The sequence below is a fragment of the Ursus arctos genome, unplaced genomic scaffold (assembly GCF_023065955.2).
Source record: "Ursus arctos isolate Adak ecotype North America unplaced genomic scaffold, UrsArc2.0 scaffold_16, whole genome shotgun sequence".
Lineage (NCBI taxonomy): Eukaryota > Metazoa > Chordata > Mammalia > Carnivora > Ursidae > Ursus > Ursus arctos.
This window is the reverse complement of record NW_026622830.1, coordinates 22,602,348-22,619,160: the sequence shown is the minus strand read 5'-3', so window position 1 is coordinate 22,619,160 and position 16,813 is coordinate 22,602,348. Positions and strand designations below refer to the sequence as shown.

At 38.5% G+C, this 16,813-nt stretch overlaps 2 protein-coding genes across 3 annotated transcripts in view; one reads left to right on the top strand and one right to left on the bottom strand.

Moving 5' to 3' along the window:
• Positions 1-16,813, top strand: part of PHF20 (PHD finger protein 20) — a 144,212-nt gene that overhangs the window by 65,776 nt on the left and 61,623 nt on the right. For both annotated transcript variants that reach the window (XM_026503408.4, XM_048222162.2), the window contains 4 exons: positions 2,185-2,572; positions 7,220-7,333; positions 8,016-8,204; positions 8,721-8,900. In XM_026503408.4, the coding sequence (XP_026359193.1) occupies positions 2,185-2,572; positions 7,220-7,333; positions 8,016-8,204; positions 8,721-8,900 (871 nt within the window). The remainder of the gene's footprint in view (positions 1-2,184; positions 2,573-7,219; positions 7,334-8,015; positions 8,205-8,720; positions 8,901-16,813) is intronic.
• Positions 114-491, bottom strand: LOC123001286 (transmembrane protein 256-like). The gene is given in 2 exon segments (XM_048222163.1): positions 114-231; positions 234-491. Coding segments are annotated over 2 exon segments (348 nt in total). The 3' UTR covers positions 114-141.

The following is a 16,813-nucleotide window of genomic DNA, read 5'->3' as shown; positions in this document are numbered from 1 at the left end:
GAGGATCTAGGGTTCCATAATGGCAACATACAAAGCTCAACTTCTTTTTTTTTAAATTATTTTTTTAATTTGCCTTTCTATTTTAATCCTCTCCCTGCTCCAGCTCTTAAAAAAGTACCCAGAAATTAAATACAAGGAAGCTCAAAGAGTCAAGGCAAGCCAGCTCAAGATTAGCAGGCTCCCTCCCACAGGAGCCAAAGTCTGAACACTCAGCCTGGTCTCCACTCAACCTGGGCCTGGTAGTAAAAGATAGTGAAGAATAAGCTGGTTCCAGAGGCTAGTAGTAACCCGGCCCTGAGGGGCTTTCTACAACGGGGCACCTGTAATAGGGCCAGGCTGTGTAAGAAGTGGTATTTGTTGGCCTTGTCAAAGAGCTCCTTCCCATAGGCATCTGGAAATTGGGTGCCCTGCGTCCCGTAGGAGGCCAAGTCTAAGGCCCCAGCTCTGGACAAGGTGCCCAAGTGATGGAAAGCAGCTGCTGGCCTGGCCATGACAGTGGATGGATGGTCATGCTCCTCCAAAGCTTAACTTCTTAAAAATATCTGTCACAGACAATTTTTAAAGCTTTTTTCATATATTATTGGAATAGATTGAGGTTTTTTCCTGTGTGATCATACTACTCTGAATGTTTCGATAATTTATATATTAGGAATACTAATTTTTTTGAAGTTACAAAAACGATACATAAACTGTAGAAAATTTGGACACTGTAGGAAAGCACAAAGGAAGTACAAATGATATAATTCAGTCATCTAAATAGAATTGCTCTTAACATATTGGGATATATCCTTCTGTGTTTTTTGTTAAATATTTGTATTTTTAAAATTGGGGTCATGTAGTATATTACTGTTCCATATTTTGCTCTCTCTCTCTCTTTTTGTTCTAAAAAAAGGGGGATGTCTTGCTCTTTTAACAAAATAACATTTTCTTAAGTTCTTAATAGTGTATGAGAATATGGCTTTGCTGGCTCTTCAGTGTTCTATTATATGTATATAAATGTACTGTGTGTAACCAATTTTCTAATGGTCATTTATAAGGATATTTGTAAATCTGAGTATACAATTTCGATTATTCTGTTAGTTTCATTTCCAAGAATTCATTCTAGTTCAAAAGTATAAACTTTTAATTCTTTTGACACGAATTGGTAACGTGCTCCTCCTCCCCCCCCAAAGTGGTTATAATTTATAGTTCTGCCAGCAGTTACTGAAGAGTGCTTACTTTCAACCTGCTTTCAAGAAAATTTGGGGGGCTTGAAAAAATATTTCCTTCTAGGCTCTAGTCATAGGGATTCTCCTTGTTTATTATTTTTCCCTGTGGGACAAATTAAACCTTCCTGAGTGAAGGCACTCCTTCTAGCTTTAGGGAGAAATCTGTGTGCCTAATGTGTGCTAGGTGCTGGGGATCCCATATGAACATGATATGTGCTTCCTGCTGTTTTCTAGAGGTCTTGGAAGAGAGATACACAAACTTAATTGTAGTTTTAGAAACTACAAAGCTTTCAGAGCTGTGTCCTACTAGGACACAGGAGTTTTAGAATGAATTCTTTAAAAGTTATTTAGGAGGAAAGTAACCAAGAAGTAGTACTTCTGTCTAGTGGACAAAAACTTAATAGCTCAGGAGCACAGTAGGTGCCTTTGTTGGATTGGGCACAGCCTTTACCCAGCTGAGGAAGCAAAGACCCTGCTTCTGGGTTGGACAATCTTTATAGCTTTCCTGTTCAGCTTCCAGTTATTAGTTTGTGTTCTTCTCTACACAGGGCATCAGCATCCATTGGCAAACTGAGCCAGGCCTTTGAAAGGCCCTGGGTCTATGTAGTTATGCTTGGGATAAGAAGGACGTAGCTTGGAGGCATTTTCTTAGAACACCTCTGTCAGAAAGATTGCTTTGCAGAAGTTCCTGGGTATTTGTCTGTCCCTTTAATTATCTAGTGACTTACTAATAATCAAAATATGGGAGATCACTCTGGCTCAGAAGGAATTGAACATGACTGTTGTTTTTTTTAAATTTAGGATTGGTTCTCAAGCCTCAGAGTATGGATGGATATTTTCAGTGGTTCTTTCCATTATGTGACATAACATATGTCCTGTTTTAATTTGTTGTCTTCATAAGTTTGCAAAAAACCATCTGATTTTATATTTGCAAGTAATCACAAAGTGTGTTTCATCGCTATTTTGCTCATTTTAGAATATTGTGGGTAATGCTAGGCCTAAAGAAACAGATCACAAAAGTCTTCCATCATCACCTGATAAACGAGAGAAGTTTAAAGAGCAAAGAAAAACCACTGTCAATGTGAAGAAAGACAAAGAGGATAAAGCCTTAAAGACAGAAAAGCGACCCAAGCAGCCTGATAAAGAAGGAAAGTTAATCTCTTCTGAAAAGGGGAAGGTGTCAGAGAAGAGCCTTCCCAAGAACGAGAAGGAAGATAAGGAGAACATTTCAGAAAATGACAGAGAGTATTCTGGAGATGCTCAAGTGGATAAAAAACCTGAAAATGACATTGTGAAGAGTCCACAAGAAAACCTGAGGGAGCCAAAAAGAAAACGAGGCAGGCCCCCTTCCATAGCTCCTACTGGTGAGTTTCCCAAGTGGGGTCTGCATTGGGCAATGCCAGAGTGTTCTTCTGTGGCTCTTGGTGGTTCTTTATCACTTCCATACTTCAGTTTTTCATTTTTGTGACTGACTTTGAATCATCCTGTGATCTGAAAATAAGTTATGTTTGTGGAGCTGAATTTTAAGGGAGGCATGTATCCAGATGAATGTAAGTTGCAAAACATGTCCTTGACTAAGCTTCTGGGGTGGTACATAACTGTCCACTAGATGCTTCAGCTTATATGGTAAAACCTAATAAGCTAAGGCCTTTTGCCTGTGCCTATTCAAATGATCTCAGTTTAAGTAAGCTTAATAGAACTTGGGATTAGGAAATAATAGTTTTCCTGAGAGACATGAAAGAGGAAAGAAGTAATTAGATGTGGGTGTCTGACAGAGCCTGGATCAAAGAACACTGGACCTAGGAAGGCATGGGTGCATTTTGAAGTTGAGCCCTCTGGAGAGTGATTCTGGGTTGGACATTTTCACAGTCTAAGTGAAAAACTGAGATGGCTAATTGGTAAGAGTTAAAGTTAAAGGGTACAGATTTAGGGAAGAATGTATAAGTTATTTTAAAAAGTTGAAATTTGGAATTCTTCAGGAATATCCAAGAATAAAACACATCCTGAGTTTCTTCCTAGATCAAACATTCCTTCTTGAGATCAGTTCAGTGGCGTGAAGAACGCTTAGGATCTCTAGTCTGAATGCTGGCTAGGAGTTTGGCAGTAGTCTTCACATATTCTTGCTTACATATTTCCCACACGAATATTGAAAGACTGAATCCTTTAGTACATTTTAGAGTGATAGCTATTTTTTCTCACAAGATTAAATAGCTGCAAATGATATATTTAAAATATTTTGTATTTTAAATATACAGAGTTAGCTCATTCATTGGTCCTGCATGATGTGGAATGCAAAGTGAGTCCTGTCAACCCAGGCAGATACATCAGACTTAATTTCTGTGGGAAAAACGTCTGCCTTAATTTACTTCAAATAAATATTAGTATTCATTCCCAGTAGACAGCCTTCTCACATCTGAGTTCTAACTTTAAGATAGGAAATTAGATATAGATTGATTTCTTCCCAAATGAATTAAGCCATCTCCTCCTTTAGTGGTTGTAACTGAGTTTTGTGCTCAAAAGCTGAGCATGGTGGAATTGTCCCTAGGCCTAATTATGGCCTAGACCTGCCCTGTCCAGTATGGTAGACACTAGCCACATGTGGCTGTTGAGTACTAGAAATGTGGGTGGTCTGAATTGAGATATGCTGTGAATGTAAAATATACTCTGGAATTCAAATACTAGGTACAAAAAAACTGGCAAAATATCTCAATTTTTTATGTTGATTACATGTCAGAGTGATGTTTTTGGATGTATTGGGGTTAAAATATATTCTTAAAATTAAATTTACTTTTTTTTTAAACTAAAAAATTGAAAATTATACATATGGCTTGCATTTGTGGCTCTCGTGATATTTCTGTCTGAAAGCAGTGGCCTAAATTCACTGGCTTTCTCTACAGGGTTCTGGGAAAGAATTAAACCCCAACTGCCCAAGGCATCCATAGTGAATTGACTTCTCTTCCATGCATTGAGTATGGTACTAGTTGTAAACCACACTTGGGAGAATTGAGAAACTTACCTCTGCATTCTGTGTTCAGCTGAGGAACTCCAGTTAAGAAGGTCTGGAGGTTTTAAACCTCTGGGCAGTGTACCGTGTTAAGATGGAGGATGAGTGTTAGGCAGGCCTTTTTATGTAAGTGGAGGAAGGGCACTTATGCAAGGAGAGGTGGAAAATGAGAACTGGTAGAAGTCTGATGTGTCTTCATCTCAGCTTAGGAAAGCCTGTATGTGGGAATTGAGTGCTCTGATGGATTCCCCTTTAGCTGTTCGTGCTCTGGCTCGTACCCTCCCGAAAGTATGTACTGGGGTAGTTGTACTCAACTTTGTACTCAACTCAACTGCCCCCATGAAGCCACGTGACTTCACTCAGATGAAAAAAGGTGGGGAGGCATTCAGTTTATTGCTTTCATTTTGTAAGTGTTAGATTTCATACCAGATAGGATCGATTTAATAGAGAATGGTGTTTTCCAAGTTTGCCCGAGCCATTTCTCCCCAGTCAGAATCTCTGGAATTGTTAACAGCCTTCCCCCATGATTCTTTTTTTTTTTTTTTTTTAAAGATTTTATTTATTTATTCAACAGAGATAGAGACAGCCAGCGAGAGAGGGAACACAAGCAGGGGAAGTGGGAGAGGAAGAAGCAGGCTCATAGCGGAGGAGCCTGATATGAGGCTCAATCCCATAACGCCGGGATCACGCCCTGAGCCGAAGGCAGACGCTTAACCGCTGTGCCACCCAGGTGCCCCTTCCCCCATGATTCTTAACCATAAAAAGAATTTGGGAAACACTAAGGTTCTGTGTCGTCAGCCCTGGTTTGTACGTGGTATCAAAGTGAAGAATGCTTACCAAATATCTTCTGTGTAGTTAAAATCTCCTTTAAAAATTGCTTGGAAAAATTTCATTGACCCAGTGGAGTGTTGAGCTCCCTAAGTTTACAGACTTGATTGGAACAGGATCTGAGCTATTTAGGGAGGGTTGTTTGTATTTGTGTTTAATTTGGAATGTGTATGATTTCCAAGTTCTCACCACTTGGAACAAAATAATGTTGGCACATTGGGAAGATTGAACATAGCCGAGGAGCTCAGCATACTCATTTGGTTTGCCTCCTCAGAGCTCTCAGCTCTGTCTCTTGTTGGGCCTTTCGATATGGCCGATCTGAAGCTACTGGTCTTCAGTGAGTCTTCTTCCCCATTCCCCAAACCCCCGACCCTCTGTGGGCCACCCCCCCAACTCCTTCCCCCTTTCTCCCTCTCTCTCCTTTCAGGCCCCCCCCCCCCAAGCGTCCTAGTTTCATTTCTTTTGTTTCCTGCCTTTTTTTTGGATTCTCATCTTTCATGATTGGGGAGAGCTTCTTAAATGTTGGGTTTAAAAATAAAGAGTGAATACTATCCAAGGGTTTAGTGTCTGCACTGCTAAATTATGTCAGAGCTGGATTTGTTGAGATCAGCAGCCTTGCCTGGAGCACTGACTATCAAACAGCATAGTCTCCTGAGATTTTCCTGGAATTGTTTTTAAGAGGTTAAAAATGTTGACGTTCTTTTTGGTCCCTCATAACTAGGACCAATGCCAAGCTAACTAATTTAGCAGGTAGAGATTGACAACACTCAAGCTGTAGTCCCAGGTACACACCTTAGGAATTAGCTTGAATGGTGGATTTTCTGAGTATTGGGTAATTCAAGTTTTGATGAGATTTGATGGTGATAAAAATGACTTTTTAAAAATTGCCCTTGCACCTTCATATTTTCAAGTAGTCATGTTGGGGGTGCCTGAGTGGCTCAGTCAGTTAAGTGTCTGCCTTTGGCTCAGGTTATGATCCTCGGGTCCTGGATTGAACTCCTCATTGGGCTCACTTTTCCCTCCGTCTGTCCCCCCCCCCCCCCCAGCTCGTGCTTACCCTCTCCGTTTCTGTCTCAAATAAATAAATAAAATCTCAAATAAATAAAATCTAAAAAGGGGGTGGGGAGGATAAGGAGAGGGGAGAAACAGAGTCCCCGCTGAGTTGGGAGCCTGAAGCAGGTCTGGATCCCAGGACTGCACTCTCAGACCATGACCTGAGCCTGACCTGAGCTGAAGGCAGACGCTTGACCGGCTGAGGTACCCAGGTGCCCCTAAATAAAGAAAATATATATTTTTTAAAGATTTTATTTATTTATTTGACAGAGAGAGAGACAGCCAGCGAGAGAGGGAACACAAGCAGGGGGAGTGGGAGAGGAAGAAGCAGGCTCCCAGCGGAGGAGCCTGATGTGGGGCTCGATCCCAGAATGCTGGGACCACGCCCTGAGCTGAAGGCAGACGCTTAACGACTGAGCCACCCAAGCGCCCCCTAAATAAAGAAAATCTTAAAAAAAAAAAAATTAAGTCATGTTGGGGCTTAGTGTTTTATTTTTTATGTTTTTGAACATTTTATTTTTATTTATTTGTGAGAGAGAGTGTGCACATGTGCAAGCCCAAGCCCCAGGGGGAGAAGGCAGAGGGAGAAGCAGGCTCCCTGCTGAGCAAGGAGCCCAATGCCGAACTTGATCCCAGGACCCTGGGATTGTGATCTGAGCCGAAGGCAGACCCTTAACCCACTGAGCCACCCAGGCGTTCCTGGGGCTTTAGTGTTTCAAAGAGGGGATTTTAGGAGAGAAGTGGATGCAGAGCTGGGTCATAGGAGAAACAAACAAACAAAAAAAGAGATGAAAGAAGGGGCGCCTGTTTGGCTCAGTTGGTAGAGCATGTGACTCTTGATGTTGGGGCTTGAGTTTGAGTCCCACATTGGGTGTAGAGATTACTTAAATAAATCTTTAAAAAAAAGAGAGAGAAATAGATGAAGGAGGTCAGTCTCTAGGGTGTCAGCATCTCGTATTAAGGAAGTAGCCTTGCACCCATTACACTTTTCTTATTAGACCTTTGGGGGTCTGTTTATCATGCGTGTGTGTGTGTGTGTGTGTGTGTGTGTGTGTTTATATAATCAGGAGGATTGGGCACGAAGAAATGACATAACTTCTTTTGTGTGGTTTTATATACACTGTAGCTGTGGATTCAAACTCTCAAACTTTGCAACCAATAACATTGGAATTGAGAAGGCGGAAAATATCAAAAGGAAGTGAAGTCCCATTGAAACGTCCCCGGCTTGACAAAAATTCGTGTGAGTCTCCAGTTTGTGTATGTGTGGCTAGAACTTGATGTTGATTGGATTAGCCTCCTCTGTATCCATGTTGTTTCCTGTTGCCTATATATAAGCTCTAATGCTGTTTTTGGTCACAGGAGCTAATTGGATGGTTTGGGTTGGATAAGGAGTTTTGCTTGAAGAAAAATAAATCCCAAAGCACAAACTATATTAATGTTGGATTCAGTGGTGTCATCTTCATACCCATAAATACATTTCCATTGGAAATTTAATGGCTGGGATGGGATGGATTTCATATGTTGAGTAAGACTTCAAAAATGCTATTTATTGATTTAAAAAAATACTTTGGCTCCAAAAACAATTTGTGATTTTCCTAAGGCTTTATAAACCTTATTGACTTTGAAAATTAGTACATAAACTTTTAAGTTGGGAAGCCCCAAAATAGAACTTAGTTGTCAAGATTGGGGCATGACCTTAAAACAGATTTTTCAGACCATGAGTAAGGATGATTCTATCCTGGCAGAGAGACTGCCTTTACTTAAAACTATAAATTAAGAAAAGATCTTTCCTTTTATCACTGGTCTAATATTCCAGGAGTCTCTGTAAAGCCCTTATAAAGGTAACCAGCCCAGAAATCTGTAATAGCAGAGTTATTTCTTCTTATCGGGTTCTTGACCATAATTCTCTTAATGGTTTATAGCCCAGGAAAAGTCAAAAACCTATTCGGAAAACACTGACAAAGACTTATCGAGGAGACGGTCCTCCAGGCTGTCCACTAATGGGACACATGACATCCTAGATCCTGACTTGGTTATATCAGATTTGGTTGATACAGTTAACACGGATCCTTTGCAAAACACATCTTCCAGTAACAAGGAATCTGAAGAAGGTGAGTCAGCGTCTGTTCTAGAATTGTCTGGCCAGCTTGCCTGTCTAGTGAGAACCAGTCTAAATCATTGTATACTACCTCCACAAGTTTTAGATGGTGTTGAAATTAAATTTTTGAATGGGTTGCAATGTTTCTTATACTGTTCTTCACTGGTGATTCAGTAGACAAACTTTCTGTACACGTTCGTGATTGGTTTTACTTGTATATGTCTGAACGTTGGGTTGGAGGTATAGTGCTTAAAGAGTCCTGTCCCTCTCTCTCTGTTTCTGGTGCCATCTCGCTCCAGTGCTTCTGCCTTTTTGTCAACACTTCCAGAAAAATCCTCTATTTACTTTGGTCTCCTATTGACCTTTTTCTTTGAGGTGCTCAGAGCTTTGGCTATGTGTGCTGGAACCTGTGAATGTATTGTTGTATGCTGTGAGGACTAAAAAGTCCCTGGATATCTTAGTCTGCTTTGGGACTTCTGGTTGATTATATATATGTATGTGTTCCCTAGGCTTTCTTTTTTTCTTCTAGGTCAGTTGAAATCTCCTTTGGAAGCTGACCAGGTTTCATCTGCGCTGACTTGCCACTCCTTTGGTGATGGATTGGGGGCTGCAGGCTTGGAGTTGAACTGCAAGTCAATGGGAGAAAACAGTATGAAGACGGAACCGGCTTCTCCTCTTGCTGAGTTACAAGAGATTTCTACTGTGGCAGGTTCCTATTTAGTGTTAACTTAATCATCTTCTATATATACTTTTGCTTCTGCTTTGATGGTGAATTTTTAAAAAATGGACCTTTCTATGATGTTTTTTTCACCTTACTAGTATTTCCTTATCATTTTAATGCTATATCCTTTTCATTTCTGATATTGCAAATTTGTGTTTCCTCTCTTTTGATTAGTATAGCTAGGGATTTATCAATTTTGTTGATGGTTTCAAAGAACCAATGTTTTACCTTAATTTTCTCAAAATGCCATTGATTTCTGTTGTTTTTTTATCTTTTTTTTTGTTTTTTGTTTTGTCTGATCTTATTTTCTTCCTTTACATTTTTCTAGAAACTTAGGTCATTAAAAACCAAAACCAAAAAAAACAAAACAAAACAAAACAAAACCCACTTAGGTCATTAGTTTTAGATCTTCTTTTCTAGTATTAGCATTTAAAGTTACAAATTTCCCATTAAGCACTGCTTTAGCTGCATCCTACAAATTTGGATATGTTGTATTTTCAGTTTTGTTCATTCAAGATATATTGTGATTCATTTGTTGATAATGGGTTAACTTTAAAGTGTGTTGTTTCATTTCTAAGTATTCGAGTTTTTAGAGATACTTTATTGTTACTGATTTGTAATGTAATTCCATTGTGGTCAGAGAGCATACTTTATAGGATTTCAGTCTTTTAAAATGTGTTGGGACTTATTTTGTGGCCCAGCATATGCTCTGTCTTGGTGAATGCTCCATATACACTTGGGGGAAAAAAAAGTATGTTCTGCCATTATATATCTGCTCTATATCTGTCAATTAGGTCAAGGTCAAGGTGATTGATGGTGTTTTTCTGACCTATATCTTCATTGATTTTGTTTTTTTGTCTAATTCTGTCAATTCCCAAGAGAGGGATGTTAAAAATCTCTAACCATGATTGTGGATTTGTCTGTTTCTCCAGTGAATTCTGTCAGTTTTGCTTCATGTATTTTGAAGTTTTGTTATTAGGGGCATATACATTTATAATTGTTATGTCTTCTTGGTGAATTTTTCCCTTTATAATGTGAAATGTCATGGTATCGTTGGTAATAGACTTTGATTTGAAGTCTGCTTTATGTGTTACTAGTACAGATACTTTGCTTTCTATATGCATGGTGTATCTATTGCTATCACTTTTCTTTCAACGTTAACTGTGTCTTTAAATTCAAAGTGTGTTTTATAGATAGTATATATCTAGTTGGGTTTTGGTTTTAAGTGCAATGTGTAGTTTGCATTAAATGTAATTATTGATACAGTTGCTTTTAGATTCACCACTTTGCTTTTTGTTTCCTATTTATCCTGTATTTTGTTCTTTTCCACCTTTCCTGTTTTTTTAGGTTAATTGAATTTTTTTTCAAATTTCATTTTAATTTAGCTATTAACTATTAGTTGTATTTCTTAGCATTTGTTTTAGAGGTTACTGTAGGGATTATGATATATATCCTAAAGTTTTCAGAGTTTACTTTTAATATTGAACCAGTTTATATAAAATGTGTAGTCTGTTAATCCTTCCCCCTTTTATGCTCTACCTGTCTCATGATATATTTATATGTGCTATAAAATCCACTATACAGTATTATAATTTTTGCTCTTAATAACTATGTATTATAAAGACGAAGAAGACAAAAGAGGCTAATTTATGCACATATTTACCATTTCTACTTCTTCATATCTTCCTGAATATTTCTTTTCAGCCTAAAAATTTTCCTGTAGTCTTTCTCATAGTGCAGGTTTTCTGGTGACAAATTCTCTTGGCTTTTGCTTATCTGAATGACTATTTAACTTTCAGACTTGAAGGATATTTCCACTGGATATAGAATGTTGGGTTTACGGTTTTTTTTTTTTTTTTTTTTTCTTTTTAAGTACTGTAAAGGTGTTGTTCATGGTCCTCTGGCCTCTGTTTCTGAAGGGAAGTTAGTGATCATTCATATCCTTGTTTCTCTGTGTATAATGAATGTATTTTCCTCTTGGTTGCTTTTAAGATTTTTCTGTTTATTGTTGCTTTTTAGCATTTTGACCGTGATGTATTTTTTTAACCTGTTTGAGAGTCACTGAGCTTGAATTTGAAAATTTTTTTAAAATCAAATTTCAACCATTATTTCTGTGAATATTTTTTTCTGTCCAATTCTCTCAGTTTCTGTCTTCCTTTTTTGGTGATTCACATTAGAATTATGTTAGAGCTTTTGATAGTGGGTCACAGGTCCCTGGGACTTGGTGATTTTTTTCTTTTCTTTTTCCCCCTTTCCCCCCTTTTTCAGATTCAGTATTTCCTTTTTTTTTTTCTTTTAAGATTTTATTTATTTATTTGACAGAGAGAGGCAGCGAAAGAGGGAAGAGAAATGAGGAGAGTGTGAGAGGGAGAAGCAGGGAGCCCGATGCGGGCCTCGATTCCAGGATGCTGGGATCATGACCTGAGCCGAAGGCAGACGCTTAACAGCTGAGCCACCCAGGCGCCCTTCAGATTGAATATTTCTATTTCCAAATTCTTTCTTCTCTTGATTCCAATCTACTGTTAAGCCCATCCAGGGCATTTTTCATTTCTGGTGTTTTTTATTTTTATTATTTATTTATTTATTTAATTTTTCTTAGATTAAAAAAAAATTTTTTTAAAGGTTTTATTTATTTGACACACACACACAGAGAAGGCGAGCATAAGCAGGGGGAGCAGGAGCAGGAGAGGGAGAAGCAGGCTCCTCACTGGGCAGGGAGCCCTGTGGAGTTCTATCCCAGGACCCTGGTATCATGACCCAAGCCGAAGGCAGACCCTTAACCAACTGAGCCACCCAGGCACCCCATTTCTGATGTTTTTTAGTCCTAGAATTCCCCTTTTTCCCTCTAGCTTCTCTGCTGAGATCTTGGAGACTGTAAATTCATTATGAGCATAGTTTTAATAGTTGCTTTAAAGTCCAGTCTGCCAAGTTCAACATCTGGATTATCTTGAAGTTAATCTCTATTGATTGAGGGTTTTTTTTCCTATTGCCTAAAGATCACATTTTCCCTTTTCTTCATGTCTAAATTTTTGTATTGCATCCTGCACATGGGGTCTGCTGTGTTGTAGAGCTTGGATTATAGTATGTTCCTCCAAAGAATGCTGATCTCTCAAATTCCAAATTTTTTTCCTCTGCAGGGGGCAGCAGCTGAAACCTCTGCTCGGTTCTTTTAGCTTACACTGGGCTGCTTGAAACTGTACATTCAAAGATCAGCCAGAGATTTAGGCAGAAATATATGAAGAAAATGAGGCCACCCTTTCGTAGCTTTCTCTTTTTAGGACTTTCTCCCTCACTTTCCAGCTGTTGTGGTTGAACTGAACTTTGTCTTTTATTTCTTCAACCAGTAAGACTAAAAGTTTCTTACTTGAGTTTTAGCTACCCACTGTTACTGACTGGAGCCTGCCTTTCGGTGAAAAGCCTTAAAATATGGGAAACTTACCTAATGCCCTTCTCTTATTCCAAATATCCGACTCCTGTTTCTGCAGGCTTTTTGTTACTCTTTAGTGCCTTTTCATATTTGTTTTTTAATATTTTTTTCTGGTTTATAATTGTTGTATGCAAAAGGGATGTTCCACTATGAGCTTTACTAACATGACTGAAAGAGAAGACGTTATGGTAATAGACAGGCTGGGAGGTTGTACACATTCATGACTATACAGAGGGATTTTTTTCTTTTAAGTAGTGATTGCTTGTTGCATTAATAGCTACTTGGATTAACATTTCAATAATGTTATATTTGTGGTAAATGTTCACAGTCCGAGATGGTGCTAACTATGAATAAATCTTGATCTTTGCCTTTTACAGTGAAGAATATCTAAGCCACTTTTTTGTGTATATGTGTATTTATTTTTTATTTTCCTTTTTAAAAAGCACTATAAAATAATACAGACTATACTGATCATAAAAATGTCATGTAGATGTATTAGGAGTTAAAGTAAGAAGTGTCTTCTATCTTGCTCCTTTTCCCTTGGGTAAACCTCTTTTATTAGTTTGTTGTTTTTACAGATCTTTTTCTATATGTTTACATAGGTAGGGAGGCAATTAAGATTTTATTATTTTTAAATGTAATTGGTTTTAATTCTAGGCTTATTGTTGTCTTATTTTTATAGTCGTCTTGAGATCTTTGTCAGTACGTTTGTTTCATTCTTTTTAATGATTGAATATTACTGTCTTGTAAGAATGTTCCATCATATATTTAACCATTTCCCTTTTGATGGACATTTAGAGTGTTTCTGAGCAGTCAGTGTTTCAAACAATGTTGCATTGGTATTCCTTGAACATATATTTTTGAACAGTCGGTAAATAGTCCTTTGGAATAACTTTCTTTGAGTATAATTGCTGGGTTCAAGGGAATGCACATTTTAAATTGCGTTAACAAATTACCCTCCAAAATGACCATTCCACTTAATATTTTGACCAAGAGTATGGTAGAGTACATTTTCTCTTACATCCTTGCCGTCTGTGGATATTATTCATCTTTTAAATTTTCTCAAGTTTGTGTTCACATTGTAAACAAGACTTCATTTTTTAAGGTCCATTTTTTTTTAATGAGATTGAACAGTTTTTCATGTGTTTATTGAAGATTTTTATCTATTTTTCTGTGAATTTTCTTTGCTCACTTCCTGTTGGGTTGTTTTTATTATTGATTTGTCAGGTTTTCTTTGTACATTATGGATACTGATCCTTTGTCTTATATACGTTGTACTTTATTTTCTCTTGTCTTTTACTTTTATTTATTGTCATTTATAATACCGAAATTAAGAATTTTATTTTCTTTCAGTATTTAGAAAATATAGTTATGATCATAATATGCATAGTCAATATTATTACATATGTATTTTACCATATTTAAAAAAATCACATTAATTATTATATAAGCCACACTTTAAAATTTTTCATAAAATTCTAAGTGTTTCCCACTGATAGCTCATACCCCAAAGTTCTTGATCAACATTCATCTTTAAAAATTTCTTTATTTTGCAAAGTTTGACTTATTATAAATTGAAAGGGGTAGAGTAAGGGAGAAGGGAATTAAGTGTAGGTAAATTCTGGCATTTCCTAGATGACTGTGATGGCCTAAGGTCTCACAGGATAGCCTTCTTCTGGACTACGGCAGACCTAACAAGGGGAAGACGTAGTGTTTTGGAAAATTTAGCCAGAAATGAGCTGTGGAATCAATTCTCATGAGATTCTATTGAGGACATGGTTCTAGACCTGGGAAGTGTTCCTTTGGTAGATATGGGTGACATGTAACCTTCTCCCTTTCCAGTGTGTGGGGAGTATGGGCTCTGTTATTCTCAAAATAAAAGTTATTATGTACGTATGAGCTCAGAGGAAGAATGAAGCTTGAGGAGATTGTGGGTTGCCCATTGTTCCCTGGAGAAGAATATTCTGAGAAGTTCTTTTAGTGAGAGACTTGGGGAAATAGTAAAGATTAAATGAAATTGTCTTCCTGCAGCTAGGGCAGGAAAGGTGAGAAGAGATTTTGCTACCAACCTTCGATTGCATATCTTCTTTTGCTCAGTTGGAACACCCTATGAACCTGCTAAGTACCAGGCGCTGTGCTAAAACAAGTAGTATCACTGATACAAGTAAGACTTAGTGGCTGCCTGAAGACCATCCTAACTTAGGAGACATGCCATTTAAGCTGAATCTTTTTTTTTTTTTTTAATATTTTATTTACTTATTTGACAGAGAGAGAGGCAGTGAGAGAGGGACACAAGCAGGGGGAGTGGGAGAGGGAGAAGCAGGCTTCCCGCTGAGCAGGGAGCCCAATGTGGGGCTTGACCCCAGAACGCTGGGATCATGACCTGAGCTGAAGGCAGACATCTAACCACTGAGCCACCCAGGCGCCCTGAATCTTTTTTTTTTTTTTTTAATTTAAATTCAGTTAGCCAACACATAGTACATCATTAGTTTCAGATGTAGTGTTCAATAATTTTTTTTTTTAAAGATTTTATTTATTTATTTGACAGAGATAGAGACAGCCAGCGAGAGAGGGAACACAAGCAGGGGGAGTGGGAGAGGAAGAAACAGGCTCATAGCAGAGGAGCCTGATGTGGGGCTTGATCCCATAACGCCGGGATCACGCCCTGAGCCGAAGGCAGACGCTTTAACCGCTGTGCCACCCAGGTGCCCCAAGTGTTCAATAATTTTTAAGCTGAATCTTGATGGATGGATAGTACTGTCCCATGAGTGATAGATGGCGTCAGGGTATTCCAGCAGAGGGGACAACATAAGCAAAGGTGTGTGTAGCACAATTCCTGTTATGTTATTTCATTGGAGAGAAGGTAGTCAATTGAATATTGATGATTCTGTATTTTGACACTACATACTTGTGACTTTAATTTTAGCTGTCACCAAATCTGTACATTTATGTCCTCATTTGTGTTGTACTAAATCTAATTTATATATTTAACAATGAATATAAGATTTGAAAATACTTACTTTTCTTCTAGAAGGGCAAATTCCAAGTATTAGGAGTACTTTAAATTATAAATAGAAAATTTTACTTTGTTAAATGGTGAATGACATTTAAATTGTTTTATTTTTAACAGGACCATTTAAAAGACTGACACTATAATGAGTATTTGTCATCAGAATTGCATACTTTTATTATTTATTTTTAAAGATTTTATTTATTTATTTGACAGAGAGAGAGAGCACAAGCAGAGGGAGCAGCAGGCAGAGGGAGAGGGAGAAGCAGGCTCCTGGCCGAGCAGAGAGCCCGACGTGGGGTTTGATCCTAGGACCCTGGGATTGTGACCTGAGCTGAAGGCAGATGCTTATCCAACTGAGCCACCCAGGCACCCCTTATTATTATTTTTTTTATGTAGGCTCCATGCCCAGAGTGGAGCCCAAGGTGGGGCTTGAAGTCATGAACCTGAGATCAAGAGTCGGATGCTAACCAATTGACCCACCCAGATGCCCTTTTGGGGTGTGGGGTCTTGACCACGTGCCATGTGGTTAACATAAATGGTATAGCAGAGCAGCTTTTTGAAAATACTAAGCTGAAAGTACTCAAATATTCAGTCCTGGCTCCTCTGTGGTGCTTTTAGTTTGGTCTTTTGTCCCGGTGGGTCTAGTGTTGTGCCTTAGCCTTGTGGGCTCTTCTTGGGTGTGCACAGTTTCCCTTTTCTTGCTGAGCCTTCTGTCAGGGGCAGTGCTCCTCTCCTCCCAACCTACTTTTTTGTCATGTGGGAGAAAGGAACTTGTTCAAATGAGGTGGAAATTTAATCTCAGAACTTGGTTGTCTGTTTTGGTGTGGAGAGCTCTAGATGACAGCCATGTTCCTTATAATTCAGAAGACTAAGCTCTTAAATTATATTGTCTTGAGTGTGGTGTTATGTTAGATATCACTTGAAATTGGTAATAAATTGTTCCTACATCACCGGGAAATATGCTGTGCAGATGAGAGGAGTGAAGAGACTAAGCTAGAGGCTAAGTAGACTAGAGGCTAAATACAGTGCCTGTTTTAGTATTTGTTTCTTTACTTATTTAAATATTTTTAAAAATTCATTCATTTGAGAGAGAGCGAGCGAGGGAGCATGAGCAAGGAGTGGGGGGGGGGGAGAAGCAGACTCCCCACGGAGCACAGAGCCTCATGTGGGGCTCAATCCTAGGACCCTGAGATCATTCCCTGAGCTGAAGGCAGACGCTTAACCAACTGAGCCATTCAGGCACCCCCTCCAGTGCCTGTTTTAAAGTTTACATATTCGGTGGGGTTTTAAGCTCTTTCCAAAACACACACACACATACGGTTTCTGTCCTGTCAGTTAGTTTAGCTGTGTCTCTGGTTTGTGGAAAGGATGGAAATAAGGTAAAGTGAGGGCAGGACAGATGAGCTTTGGGAAAGGATGGTGGTAAGAGTTCACGTCTTTTTTTGCTTCTTCGGGTTACAC